This window comes from Lissotriton helveticus, chromosome 9, assembly GCF_964261635.1.
Source record: "Lissotriton helveticus chromosome 9, aLisHel1.1, whole genome shotgun sequence".
NCBI classification, from domain to species: Eukaryota; Metazoa; Chordata; class Amphibia; order Caudata; family Salamandridae; genus Lissotriton; species Lissotriton helveticus.
The window spans coordinates 571421098-571436627 of record NC_136070.1 but is presented as its reverse complement, the minus strand read 5'-3'; the positions used below and the strand labels follow the sequence as shown (position 1 = coordinate 571436627).

The window sequence follows — 15530 nt, the reverse complement described above, 5'->3', positions numbered from 1 at the left end:
AGAACTTATACCCGAAGAAGCTTATGTCTCTTCGCAGGAACTCGCACTTGTCTTTGTGAAGAGTCAGCCCTCTCTCTTTTAGGCGGTCGAACACTGCGTGGACGCGCCGGATGTGTTCCTCCAGAGTCGGGGCATGCACCAGGATGTCGTCACTTACGTTTAGCACCCTGACGAGGCCTTGAAGGACATTGTGGATAATGTTCTGAAACACTTCGGCGGCGCTTGAGATGCCGAAATTTAGCCTCGTGTATCTCCACAGGCCAGCATGGGTAGAGAATGTGGTGATTGGGCGTGAGTCTGGGTGAAGCGGGATCTGGTGGTATCCTGATCTCAGGTCCATTTTGGAGAACCACTTGGACCCTGCGAGCTCCCCGATGATGTCGTCAATGGTCGGCGTTAGGTGACGTTCCCTCTTGATGGCCAGGTTGGGGAGTCGCATATCCACACATATCCGTACCGCATCGGGCTGCTTCGGTTTTTTCGCTACCACGATGGGGGACACCCACGGGGTGGGCCCGGTCACACGTTCGATGATTCCCGCTTGTTCCAGCATTCTCAGTTCAGCTTCTACCTTGGGTCGGAGGTGGAACGCGATCCGCCTGTGTCGTAGAGCGACAGGGGCCACGGATTGGTCAATGTGGAGCTGGACAGGAGGCCCACGGAGGCATCCGATGCCCTCGAACAGCGAGGAGTGTTCAGTGACCAGATTATCCAGGCCTTGAGCTTGTACGGTCAGGGCAAAGTGTATGAGTCCAAGTTCACGTGCCGTCTTGCAGCCAAGGAGGAACCCTGACCCTTCTTGGGACACATAGACTTTTGTCTGCAGTTGCCTGGCGTCGTGGGATATGGTAGTTCTGAATACCCCGCACAGGCGTAGGGGCCGCCGAGTCCCGTAGGCAAACACCTGCACTCTGGTGGGGTGAAGGGCGGGAGCGTCCACCAGGTCCCGGTACACGCTGGCCGCCATGAGGTTTATCGTTGCACCGGTGTCGATGAGGGCTCTGACCGCCTGGTCGTGGACTTGGACAGTGCACATCGGCTCGGATGATGATGCGGCAGTCAGGGAGTTGAGCATGCGCACCACGTGGACAGACGCAGCATCTTCTTCGTCGTCGTCCATGTCGCTGCCGGGTGACGTGTCCGGGAGTGGCGCCACCTGTCGCGCCCTCCTGGGTGGGCCGCTGAGCTTCTTCCGTTGAGACGACAGACAGACACTCGCGAAGTGGTTGGCCTTGCCGCATGCACTGCAGATTTTCCCTTGAGCTGGGCAGGCTCCTTTGTGCGGAGTGGCACCTCCACACCACATGCAGTTTCGATCCCGGGTGGACTGGGAGTGATGGGGCTGAGTGGTCTTCTGAGGCCTCGACCGGCTATCTGGACGTTGCGTCCTGACTGCGCACACTGGCTCCGATTTGATCTTGACGGCCGGGCCTGGCTCCATGTGGGCCGCTCGGGCTTTGGAGAGCTCTTTGGACCGTCCTAAAGTGAGTATGTCTCGCATGGGCATGGCGTCCGTTTCGAGGACTCTCTCTCTCAGCTTCAGAGATGCGCACCCCTGAATGAACTGGGCGCGAATTTCGTCTTCCGCGTCCGGGAGTGCACACCTGCTCGCCAATTTCTTAAGGCGCGCGTAGAACACATCAACCGACTCCTCAGGGAGTTGGCGCGCTTGTCGGAGCAGGAAGCGTTCGTAGTCTGCGCTGGTGAAGGGTTCGAAATACCTGGTGATAGCATCCCGCAGGGTGGCGTACGTGTGGGGCGGGTCGCCTTCCGTGATGTCCTTGGAGATGTCGTGGATTGCCTCTCCACCCAGGTGTAGGAGCATCGCCCTGCGTCTCTCCACTGCGACGTCAGCCGCAATAAAGTAGGTCTCTAAACGTTCCACCCACTTTTTCCATCGAGAAGCCTGGGAGGGTGGCGTGCCGGTGATGGAAAGGGGCTCCAGGGGGGGCACATTGGCCATGCTGGCGGCAGGAAGGTCAAACGGGATACACCCACAGCACCTGTGGGCAGAGGCAGGTCTCTCAGGGCCACACAGGTACAACAGGAAGGAGCAGGCACCTCCGGGGCACTGGCAGGCTCCACTCCGCCAGAAGCGTGAGGAACGGCAGCCTCACAGCCTTGATGACACGCCAGATGCGTGAGGTAGGGCCGCCGTGTGAGCCGCGCATGCGCGGGATCGCTGGGCCGACGTGCGGGCCTGGCGGCGCGCTGGGAGTGGATCGCGGGCCCTGGGCGGCAGTAGCGAGACGGAGGCAGGGCACAGGGGCAGCCGTGCGGAGCGGCAGGCAGCAGCCCGTACCTTGTGGAGGCCACGTGGATGTGCCGGAAGGCAGCGCCGGCAGCCGGCAGGTAGGACGATGTGTTGTAGGGTGGCGAGGTAAACGCTGGATTCTCCTCCGCTGGAATCTCCTCCGCTGGGGAACGGGCGGGCCAGGCGAGGGCAGGAGACGTGGTTGAGGCTGCGGGGCGGCCTCGGAAAGCAGGGAGGCGCACCGGCCGTCAGGAGGCGTGCCGCGGGGCAGCGGGGCCGGGTGTGGGTGACCGGCAGGGTCACGGAGCAGTAGGGCACGCGAGGGGCAGGGGGCAGACCCCCTCGTCGCCAATGTAGTGTCCCGGTGTGGGCCTGTAGAAATAACACGCTGGGACACATACGCTTAAAGTGGTGGTTAGCTACGTACTGACCACGCCCAGAGCCCTGGGCTATTTATTTGCTCAGTGGCGCTACCGCGCTCACGTAAGGGGGATACCAACACTCTGCACGCCTCAGGGGGAAACACACACGAGTCAATGGGAGGGGGCGTGTGCTGCAGTGGTACGCCCCACTGGCAGCAACACTACAAATGTGAGCCGTCTGGTTGATGTTTGCATAGGCACAATCTCGAACCCTCTAGTCTAGCCAACAGAGACAAGGAAACAGGAAATGCAATTTGTAGTTCGGGCCTGATAGTGGACTGGCTATCATACTTTGTAAAGTCGCAAATCTATTAGTCTGAAGTCTGTTTGTCTAATTGGGCTTCGTCCTCTAGATCAAAAGGCTCTCCCACCCGGATCTAAATTGCTGCCCTTCGTGCATATGTAGGAAGCATTGGCAAAACCATTAGTTCTCGCCTTTGCAAGAGCTAATACCTTTGCCAATGTGTTTTAGTCATGTTGTACACCAGCACGGCTGCTGTTCAGCATAGCTAAACGTTTATAATATAGAGGAGAGTGGGAGAGTGGAGTGGACTGTTACGGAGTGGAGTTTCATGGCTCAGTGTGAAGTGGGCATAGAGTGGCGTAGAGTGGAATGTCATGTCGTGGAGTAGAGTGTCGTAGGGTGTAGTAGCTTAGAGTAGAGGGACATAGACTAGGGCAGAGTGTTGAAGCGTGGAGCGGCGTAGTGTGGAGTACAGACAACACATTTTCAATTGAAATGACAATTACTTTTGCACATATAGTTTTACTGATAAAACTATGCAATGCGCAATCGATAATGTGTGGAAAAGGCATCACCTACTGTGCTGATTTATTTTGATAATTTAAAAATATTTGTTTCTACCACACTTCTGAATTACAAAACATCTAAATTGTTGTGTGCTAGAAAAAAAAACCTTTTCTTTCCCAGTACCCAACAAGATTGTCACAGAAATCATCTCACTTTGAAGTCAGAGAAAGAAAAGTAAACACCAAGCTTCCTCAGAAGACCGAGCCTGACATTTGACCTCTGTCTTTCAACGCACAGCAAATGTGACAAGTTAAGAACAAAATGGAAAGGCCTGTTTACAGAAAGCGAGTACTCGAGGAAGAATACAAGGAGCGATGATAAACAAGGTTTGCTCCTCATGAACGACAAAGACATGCTGGAAAGCCTAAAACAAATAAAGCCAGCAAATAGAGTGCCAGAAAATGGGAGTTACTGTTGGCAAAGCCAATGGTAAGAAATGGCAGAAAAGGAAGCTTTCAGAATGCCCACAAAATGTATTTTCGCAGCCAGACAGCTGTGCTGTCTGTTAGGCTTCGACCTAAAAAGTTGTTTTGTATGGTTGGCCTCTCCATTTGCGTTTAAGTCTGCTACATTTACACTATGGTAATCCTTTTTAGGCTCTTTTAGTAAGGATTTTATCTTGTTTTGACAACTGGATTTTGTACATATTTGTAATGTTATTACAGTATACCTCTTGGTTACCTTGTAGGAAACCTTATGACCAACACAGTAGGTTTGAGCTGGTTACGGTGACAGCCAATAATACAATTTATAGACCTGATTGTTTAAAATAAATATTATTATTATATTCGTTATGGTAAGGTAACAATAAAGGCAGAAGTCCTGACTTGTTGATTGTGAAAAGCATATGTTAAACTGAATAGGTATTTAAGGGTAGATTATTATTAATCCGTATCAAGGGCTACATAGAGGTATTTTGTTACATGAAATGTCATAATTAGCTTTGTAGGGAAGGATGTTGATGATGGTACCAACTAAGACAAACCCTATGGGGAGAAGACTTGCACTGTAATAATTCTTGCTAGAATCCTTTCTTAGCTGGCTTCCAGGATCTTGTAATCAAAGAAATCATCAAGTATTACATACATCCATATATATAAATATATATCCATATAGATACATAGAAGCCCTTTAAGTCAGCTCTGGTCTGCCATCCGTGTGTCTGTCATTTACACTCTGCTTCCATCCATAAGAGCATACTGCTTGGTGTAATTATTCAGTCCACATAATTCATTGGCGCTTTTTCCCTGTGAATGATAGCATTTTCTGATCCATCTGAAAATTAATGTGCTTCAGTGTCAGGGCTGGTTGGCCAGTTTTTTAGTTTTTAGTGTTATTCTTTTGTAGTTTCCCTCTCATTTCTTTGCTTCTCCCCATTTTATTTAAATTGTTCTTATGAGGAAACTACAGATTCCAGAAGGCAGTGATAATGGGTCGCTTGTTTGCCCCTCATTTCATCTACAGTGTCATGCATCCTATGTGGCCACTTCCTCTATACCAGGAGATCATTATTGAACACTGTGTCCATAGAGTATCATTGTATTACCATTCCAAGATGGCCAAAACTTTGTTTATAAATGTGGCAGCTATGCTGGGACTTTAAAACAGCAGTAAAATATGTACAATACCTCTGCAAGCTGGACACCCGCTTATATGTTTAGTTTAGTTATTGCAAGCATACACTCTTGATGTTTAAATGGCACCCTGTTTTCTATTTTAGATCTCACCTAGATGGGCATGGCCTGACTCTTCGAGACCTTTTGTTTTCTGTCAGTGAGCTTAGAGACTGTCTATTGCTTACCTCTGGTTGACTTTATTGTCACTCTAATTTGCTTGCTTCTAATTGGTCAGCTGCCATGGGCTTCCTACCTCTTTATGTGTTTGTGCCTCCCCAGGAGCTTAGAAGCATTACATTCGACCTTCTACAACTCATTTTTGTAGGTGCTACATATTCCTTTGATTTTAAGCACTCTACAGAGTGGATCATTTTCAGCAGGCTCCTTTTGTGTACTTCTACTCCTTCCGCTGCCCATTTTCTTGCTCCCAAACCCCTTCCTTCCAATTGTTGTTGCGTGCCATCCTTCAGTTGTTGTGTGCCCCCTCCTGCCCTCCCACCTTCTGTTGTTGTGTGCCACTAGCCGCCCTCTCTCCTCTGTTGTGTGCCCCCACCCGCCCTCCTTCCTTCCATTGTTGTGTGCCCCATCTCCCCTCCTCCTTCCATTGCTGTGTGCCCCCACCCTCTCCATCCTTCTGTTGTCGCTTGCACCCCCACACACTCTCCCTCCTTCAATTGGTGCTTGCCCCTGCCCTCCCTCTTTCCGTTGTTGCTTGCCCCATAGCAAAAAAAAGCTCTATGATCTGACAACATTGGCCTCTTCAGAACACTTTTAAGCTCCACCCGCCCTCTATGTTGTCTTCCTCCCCCGTCCTTCCTCACACCAGTAATCAAAAAGGCTTTATGACGCAGCCAGCGCTGGCCGCATCATAGAGCTTTTCTAGTTTTTAGTCATGCTGTACAGCAACCGTGCTGTTATAGAACGTGGTAAAAACATTGACAAAGCCAATACATCGCATAGGTGAGACCTATTGGCTTTGTTAATGTTTGTTCTGCTTATATTCTTTTAATTTATCTAGCATATGTTGTTGAGGTTGTGTGTGTTTTATTGCAGGTGTATCAGAGGGTGAATGAAAGAATGAATGAGTTAATGAATGGATGTATGAATACAAGATGAGTGACAGAGTGCATGTATGATGACTCATTGAGTGCCTAAACCCAACAGTGACACAAAAGGCACTTTCATTCATAAGCCAGACCTATTGGCATTCCCATTACTTGTTGTTTCAAGGATTTGACAGTACCTGTGTATGATCTGTATTGACATGAATCATGAGATTACCAGACGAACCACTGGGTGAATGCACAAGTGAAAAAGGGTTACATTGAAGAGCCTTGCAGAGATCCCCAACAAAAAAATTGGGGTTCGGAGGTGAAAGAACTTACTTGAACGGCCGGCTTCGGCCCACTAAGTCAGGATTTAATCTAAGACAGTGCCCTAAAGTGCACCCTCCAAAAGGCATTGAGTGAAAGCTGGTGATGTACAGTTGTATGCTGCTGAAAGATCCGACAAAATCAGCATGCCAGTACCCATTTCCATGCATGATCTTCCACAAATCATTGATGTCAGTGTCACTACCACCTCTTTGACAATTCCAGGCCAAACCCCAGCTTGGAAATTTCCAAGAAGACCTGGTGCTTCAACATAGCCTAGTAGCTGACTTGTAGCGAGATTTTCTGGATAAGGAATTAATGATATTAGCTTAAAATTTCTGACTCATTGGCATCTAAAGGTTATTCTTGTTTTAGGACTGAGCAGAACAACACAGCTTTAAAATCTGCAGGTGCACATCCCAAATGAAGTCAGATATAAATTATGCATTAAAGTAACAGGCCACCTTATCTTTCATTGTCAGTAACAGAAGCAGATCCTTTTCTTCTACTATGGGTGAACAACCTCTCCTAGTGCAAGCTGGTATCCATGACCTTTTATAGCTAATCCATTAATCTCTTAATGCAGCCCAACACATCATCCAGCAGGCACAAATGATGTTCACAGTACTTTACATGCTGTGGTATGATAGAAGCAAAACAAACAGATGATGGACGGTATGCTGAACAATGCAAACATTCACCCCCAGTCAACAGATCTGGGTTTATTGTTTTTTTGCCCACCACGCCACCCAGTTTGGACCTAGTCATTTGCAATTCAGTCTTGACCCTGTTCCTCATGGGAACAGTCCAGCCCGAACTGCCAAGCCAGGTCCTCCCTGGACCAGAAACAAGCATCCTAGAACCGGTTCTGGGGTAGCACCCCTCATCAGCCAGGCTAGCTTGAGTCCAGTGGCGCAGTGTGCACGGGACCCACGTCTGGGCATACCCTTCCCACTTAGGGCGAAAAAAGCAAAAAAGAACAGATGATGGACGGAATTCTGAACAATGCAAACGTTCACCCCCGGTCTGGACTGTCCCCATGGGGAGCAAGGTCAAGACTGATTTGCATATGGCTGGGTCCAAACTGGAATGGCTTCGTGAGAAGAAAAACGGTGGATTAAGGCACATATTTCTGTACTGGGGATGAATATTTGACATTGTTCAGCATTCTGTCCTTCAATTGTTCTTTTTGCAGTTGTGTAATAGAGGTACAGAGGTACAGAAGTGGTTATCCCCCAGTTACCTAGAAAGTCTTATTTGAATCTCGTATTGTGATTTGATAGTCGTGCATGTTGGTGTCATCCAAAATCCGCAACACTTGCAGTCTTTTGGGGCATTGATGCCATTGAAGCTCTTTAAATCTCTACCAAGGTCATCTATAAGCAGACTCTATTGTTTTCTTGGACCTTTCTGTTTTCTTGAGCAGTTTTAGCCTGGCTACGTAATCCTATTCAATTTTCTGTTTTTTGTATCTCCAAGCAATCGGAAATACATTTGTCTCTAGACACTGCAGCACTCCTTTAGTCTTCCGCTTTCTGCCACGCTTTTCATCATTTCCTTTGACTGTTTATTTACCGGGGCTTCAGGAAAGGTCTTCCATACTTTTTTAGCCTGCTTTAATAAGCCTGCATACTGTAAGAATTGACCAGCCCCAATCATGAAACACTTCTGTGCCTTCACAGAAGTGACAAACCAGCCACTCGGAAACAGATCTCAGTGTGTCACCTCCTTCCCACCATCTTGCCGTTCACATATCCCGGGCCATCTTTATCAGTGGCCAAATAACCACAATTTAATTTCCATTCAAAAGAGGGGTTTGTCTCTTGACCGTCTTTTCCACTCTGTACTATACCAGCTCTACCTGACAGATAACATACAAGCTCTGGGAACGCATAAGTCCGCCTCATAGGGCGTTTTTCCCAGTTGTTGCCCCTCTGGTAGTCAACTGAGTGCTTGAATTGAGATGCCTTATAGTACAACTCAGTGTCCAGAAATCCAAAGCCTCTCGTTCCCATAGTAGTTTCAGAGTATCCTGCCTGACTCTGCGGCCCAGACCATGACACCAGGAAGTGATCAAGCTCTGTGAATAAACAGACCATAACATCAGGAGGTGATCTAGCTTTCTGAACCTTGCGCAGTAGGGGACATGTATCACTGCAAATCAGAAAGGCAGCACAGTAAAACACATTTTGGCTGAGGAAAAGCTGCTTTCACAGATAATAGGGCTTATCGAGTATTATGATATTTTGCTAACAGACAAAACATTATTGAACTGGTTTAAGATGTAGAGGGAATGATCAAGAACTGTCTGCGGTTTATGTTCTTCTCAGCTCCAGAATCTCCTCTACTAAATTGGCCATTCCCTTCTAAGCGGATTCTGACATCAAGTATTTATACCTTTTCACAGGAGAGTGATTGTGCATATAAAATACATAAATGCAGACCCTACTACATCAGGATGTAGCTCTAAAAACCTTTCTGCCCTGCCCAATAGCTATTGTGGGATGATGAAAGTGGTGAGAAAATTGCTCTTTCTACACAGATGAATGTGCCAAAACCCTCAGCTTGTGCCTGTTTGCTTCTATATAGGGGCCGATTCCGATCTGGGTCGTAAAGCACTCCAACCGAGCCGGATCCGGGCTGTTTTCCGACCAATCCGGACCTCCAGTCCGACCGAGCGAGTACGATGCGGCCGTATGCCGTCGGACTTGCTTCGGTCGGACTCCCATAGAAGTCAATGGGAGCCGGTCGTACGACGCGTACATGGGCTCCCATTGACTGAATGGGTACGTCGCGGACAAGTGCGCCTCCTACAGTGGGTACGCGTCGGTGCCATCCGCACCGTACTTGCCTGTGTTGGAGAGACCCATGGGTCTCCCCTGCGTCCTAGTTGTAAGGCTGCGGCTAACAGGGGGTCTGACGTGGACCCCCGAAGTCCGACTCTGGGAGCTATTGCGAGCCGGACGCTCTGACTCGATCCGGCTGTCCGAATCGAGCATCGTACTAGCTCGGTCGTGAAACGTCTCCATTGCGTGCCACGGGTTGCTTGTGACCGAGTCATCAACTCCTCAGACCCATAGGAACTGCTCAGATCCTCCCCTCCGAGCTGTTCAAACAGGTGAAGGGAGTTAGCATGGGGGCCGCTTGTGCCCCCAGTGTAGCTAACCTGTATATGGGTAATTTTGAGCAAAAGTCTCCATTGCGCGCCACGGGTTGCTTGTGACCGAGTCGTACGGAGCGGTTTCGGACCCGGAAACGATTCGGGCGGAGATTTCGCGCTTGTTCCCATCGTACTTTGACGTCCGGACCTATGAACCACTCAGACGGAAATCCAGCCTCCGAATCGGATCCGCTAATGCCGAACCCGATTCGGTGCCATTCCTACCGAGATCGGAATCGGCCCCATAGTATTCACAACATACCCCCAGTATCACCTTTGCCTCATTGTTTTATGGATTTGTCATATTTACACTGCACAGGTTCCGTTGGTTTTCTTTTTTCTGGTGGCTGTTTGCCTTTTATATTTGAATAGGCTTTTCTCTTTGCTGCTTCTGTGCAGCCAGTTCAGGATGCCTCTGCCTTGTCTGATCAGCTGCTGACCACAGCAAACTTTGGCCTATAAATGTCTGCTTCAAGAGAACTTTTGGAAGCTGTTTTTCAAGGTACTACTCCTTCCTCAACCTTGTGTTTTTTTCTTCTTTTTTGCATCCTGCTTGTCTCTTTGGATATACTGTACATGCCTTTTTAGGTTGTGCACTCTTTTTTCCTCTGCAGCAGTCTCCCTCTCCTTCTTCCATAGTTGCATGCCATCATTGAGTACATGAGTCAGAACTTCCAGGTGCACTTCCACCAGCTCTCAGGCCAGAGACCCCTTAAATGACCTCTCCACCGAGTCCCAGAGAGCTCATGCGATGGGATTCTTCTTCACTGACCCTCCAAGCATGTCTGGAATTATGCTTCTGGTTTCTCCATTCCCTTTTGCTTTAGAGTCCAATAGGTGGGTGTTGCCACGCACGTCTATGGAGCTAGTTAGGGCTTGTTACTGCTTCCCCAGAACAGTCCTTTGGGGGCCTTGCCTCTGATCTTACTACTTCCAATGTCAAGGTCATGAAGGCAGTGGCAGGAACAGATAGTTCACTGCCCTCTAAGATTACTGTTTACTGCCTGTAGTTTCCACTGCTTGGCCTTCTGATGGCCCCCTCACAGCAGATAGGCTGCAACGGGTCAACCTTTGTGATGTCAAGGTGATGAAAAGGGTCATGATGTCAATTTTGCTACCCCAAGGTATTTTGACAAGTCAACATTCATGCATCCTGCTTTAAGTTCTAAGCCTACTTTCGATGCCACCACTGTCTACTTTCTAGTGTCAAATAGGCTCCCTCAGATTCCACCCTCTTGATTTCAATGTTCAAACGATTGGTAAGATCTCTTATGGTGCTTTTCCACTGCTACAGTGAAAGTTCTCTGTGCTGCCATTTATAAAGTGGGGAAAATTTAACTCTGGAAACCCTCCCATGCAAAGGCGTGACAACTCCCATAGGCGCCATATTGTTTAATATAATTATTTATTAAAAACAGCTGTAAAAATCAAGCATCTCTAAGATCTTCTAAACAACGGCAGATATGTGTGCTACAAAACGTACAGCAGTTAAAACGTTAGATGATTACATCATGGAGGGAAATCGCTCACTATGAATTTTTGGTACTTTGATGTACAAAGAGCTGCTCTTAACGAGAATGGCGCTGTATCTTCAGAGGATTTTTTATAAACAAGCTCTCTTTTGATTCAGGCATATTTTGGGGTCTGATTCAAGGTACTGAATGATGGGGTCTTTGTTCGAGCTGTTCATGTTCTCATCAGGAATGCAGTGCCTCTTTCACACAAGATTTCACGATGAGCTCCACTAATAACTCTTGTTTCTAATTATTTAGTGTACAAGGTTTGTTTTTTAAAAGAAGCGTTTGCTCTGTGATATGCTTCAAGGTGAATTTATGTGTCATATTCCCGATCTGCACTAACATACAATTGTACATAAAGTAGACGGGTCGTCAGAGAGAGCCTTTGAAACTGAGACAGACTTTCACTTCCCCAGTTAAAATCTCAGCCTTTTCTTGTGAGTAAAATTGATCTCCCCTTTTCACTCACTGGCGAGGCGCCACTTAATTAGTAGATGGCCTTCATATATTCTGAAATGTAATGCTGGCCTACCAGGTCTGAGACTCTGACCCTGCAGATAGCTTATCCTGCGCTGCCCACAGCGCTCAGATTGTTTTGTGATGCCTCTGTACCTTTACACCTTCGAATCCCAAGTCTGTGACTTTCCTCATACAAAATGATTTCACTAACGAAGGCCAGTAATCTGTATGGAGTTGTATTTCTGCTTGATTTCTGTCCCAAACTCTATTGACCTGGGTGCTGGTTTCGTTTGGAGGACCCTGAGCTCTTGTTGCATTTTTACTATAGTATATATTTTTTAAATGATTTTTTTTACTGTTGATGCTGAGCTACATCACTCAACTTGATCATCACGAGTGACGATGACCATGAGCATTAATTATGGCTTTGAGCATCCTAATGGACCATGACCAAAGCCACTGAACAGAAGAACAACATCACTCAAAACTTGTGTCATTGACCATGAGCATCAGTATGACCATGTTTAATACCGTTCACCAGTGCCTTTGACCTTCACCAACACCACCAAGCATGTCCACCTTGACTGATTATGAACAACATCATGGACCTTAACCTACCATTAATTCCAGCACTGACAATGACTAACGCCAGTGACACTGCCTATTACCACTGGTCACGGACAATATCGTTGACTGTAACTAACATGTCATCCAGGACCATTGAGCATGCTTAAAACCATTTACCATGACCAGGTCCACTGCCCAAGGTCAGCACCACTGACAATCCACAGCAAAGTGCATCACAAACATGATCATTCACAGCAAACAACATAACTGACCATGCTCTTGGTGTCTTTCTTTTTCAGGTGAGGACATTCGAGGATATGGTGGAGGACGGAGATGAACCTCCCTCTCCCTACCTGGAGGCCCAGACAGCACCCACTGAAAGTCAGCAGGAATTTCTCTGGTTATCAAATGGGGCCTTCCTCAACAAGGTGATGAGAACGATGTGAGTACAAGCAAGATTATCGCTATCCAACCTTTCCCGGTTCTATCCTTAACTTTCTGCCTCCTTGTCCTTTGCCATGATTCTGCAGCTCTGCCATTGCCAACTCCTGTAGGTTGCTGTGTGATCTCATCTCAAGTAATCAAGCAAATGAATGACATTATAGCCATCTGTGGCAGCGTTGAGAAAAAATGAATCCACTGGCAGCCACAGGGGGAAGTTCCTTCACTCTAGGGTTAGTAGGGTGGAAATAATTCTGCCTGCAGGTTTTTCTCCGGATTTAGCACTTAATTCACAAATCAGAGAATTTTTCAATTGTGCTGAGCTCTAAATCATACCATTACCAAACATCATAATGACAATTGAAACCCGCCCTTCCGCTTTACATCCCTTTGCCCATATATTTTATTTAACTTCTGTTTACTTGTTTGGTACAACATATCTTAACTAAGGCCAGATAGTTTAGTTTTAATACTTCACTATCAGTTGTATGTCTCCATGTCCTGCTTTCCTGCACTGTAGTGGAGGAAATTCTGCAGATGGATGTTTCTGTGAAGTTAGCACTTCCTTCAGAAATCAGAGGCTTTCCTTTATCTGTCTGCTCAGACTAGTGACTGGGTTAGAATATAACAGCTGGTTGATCCTGGTAATGGCATCAGATGGTCACATGAGTTGATGAAAGCACAATTCAAAGCAAAATATATTCGGGAAATGGAATGAATTTGTAAGTTCTCGTTTAGCTTGTGCAAGAACTCCTTAGTGCTGAGCTCAGAGGCAGCCAGAGTCTTTCTTTGACATGTTATTTTCTTTTATTATCTATAAGGAGCCCTCCCTAATCTTTTATCAGCTCGTAATGGCTATAGGTTTCACAAGAGTAAGAGATCTATTACATAAGAGGTAGTCTCAAACTCTGAAGCAAAACACATTTACGAGCTAAGTCAGATTAGGCTCTTCTTTTCTCTAGGCTGGGAACTCAGGGCCTGATTTAGAGTTTGGAGGGCAGGTTGTGTTACAAACGTGATGGATATGCTGTGCACCTTATTAGAAGTGCCGTATGATATAATGCACAGGTAATAAGACAGATAGGATATCTGTCTTGTTTGTGATAGAGTAACCCATCCACCAAACTCTAACCCACGCCCTCGAGAGTCTGCCTTGACCCACAGCAAATCATTTAATTGTGTTTCTCTCTTTTTTTTCCATTGAAGAAAAATCCCTTTTCAAGAAGAGCTTAGGTAAGACCAGCCTCCATGGTTACATTATAACCATAGTGTGCAATATGAAGCATGACATTTTTGTCTTTAATTCAAGACATAGAAGAAAACTGGAAATCCTTTACTGATCTTCCTTGTAGGGCTACTTTACCACTGACATCTATAAGGCAGGCTGTTTCCACTGGCTCGTACACTGGCCTATCCAGGTCAGTGGGTAAAAGCTTGACAAGCTGTGCTCCATCAGGGGCAAGGATCTGTCCATGAATGAAAGACAGGCTAACCAACCCTAAATTCTAGAACTGCAGTTTCCCCCAGAGTCCTGGTGGGACTGTTAGACGAGGAGCGGGAAGGAAGGGGAAAGTTAGGGAGTTTCTTTCAGGAGCTCATTGTCTCTCCATCCTATATGGCCCAATCATGTGAGTGGCCACTGGTCACTGTCTAACCACAAAAAGAGATGTGGTCTGAGGCCAGGTAGGAGCAAAGAATATCATCTATTCCTCTCCGCCTACTGCCCTCTCGTAGGCGCATTCGATGGTCTAGTATGAGAGTGGCAGCCCATCCCTTCTCTTCCCTTCCGAGAGTCAGGCCTTGCAACTGGTGTATTTCTCACTTGTCCTCTGTCTTCTTTTTCTCTTGCAGCGACCCAAATCCAAGGACACTACGGAGGTGTCCAAGAGCGCGAACCCAGCAACAACTTTTCATCCTGCGCCAGCACCTTCAGGCTTTCTACCAGGTAAGTGACCCAGCATGTCCCTGCATTAGAGGGAGAGCAGTGAGACTCTAAGTTCAGAGGGTTTTTACCAACGGGGAAATCAACTCAACAAAGGGCTATAAAGTTATCCCAGCCCTAAAAAATCAATCCAGACCCCTTAGAGAGGAATCGATAAAATCAGAGCGAGAAGGAAGTCCATAATCCCAGAAAAACAGGGTCCAATCAGAGAAAGGCGTACAGACCTACAGAAAGGAGAGCACAGATTCTCAGGGAGAATGCGAGTAGAACAAGGCCTCAGAACACCAGAGAAACTTAAACCCAATTGCCCAAAGGAGGGAGCCAGGAAAGAGGCAGCAGGCAGAAGGGCAGCCACAACAAAATGTCATATAATAGGGTCAGTCCAGACAACAGAGGCTAGGCCACCATAGGGTGAATCCTAGAAGACTTCTAAAGAGGGATACACAGGCTTCAAGAGAGACTGAGAGAGATGCTCATTTACATAATATATTGGTCACAGTTCGCCCACCCTCCACTCCCATATTCCAAGCTTTAGTCCACAACTCTCACTTAGAAAACTTTGTGTCTGGAGCAAACGGTGACTAAATAGAGGGAGCTCACAACCTTGCAGCCATAGAAAGAAGGGAAGCACTTCCGTCACTGTGTTTGAATGAAGAGAGCACACACGTTTATCAACAGTTAATGGAATTGGTAGGCACTTAAAAGATTTTGAGATTAAGCCATGTGGAGAATGTGCACATATTTTGTCAGCTTGTGGAGAGCTTAGGTTAGGCTGCCAAAGATTTATAGGTGGATCTTCAAGCTCTGAATGGGTGCTCCGATGTCTCTTTAAAGCAGGGAAGCAGGGACTGGGACGGTTTTGAGGACCAGGTGGTGTGTGAGATCAGTCTTTCACTTTTTGTGAGATGACAGCACTCTCATCCTAACACTATTACACTATAGCACTTAGGTCATCATACTAGGAGCGG

General features: G+C 47.1%; 1 protein-coding gene across 1 annotated transcript in view; it reads left to right on the top strand.

Annotated features, from left to right (window-relative positions):
- Positions 1–15530, top strand: part of LOC144781589 (protein Daple-like) — a 316346-nt gene that overhangs the window by 79769 nt on the left and 221047 nt on the right. The window contains exons 2-3 of the mRNA XM_078660504.1: positions 12479–12621; positions 14472–14565. Of these exons, the coding sequence (XP_078516630.1) occupies positions 12479–12621; positions 14472–14565 (237 nt within the window). The remainder of the gene's footprint in view (positions 1–12478; positions 12622–14471; positions 14566–15530) is intronic.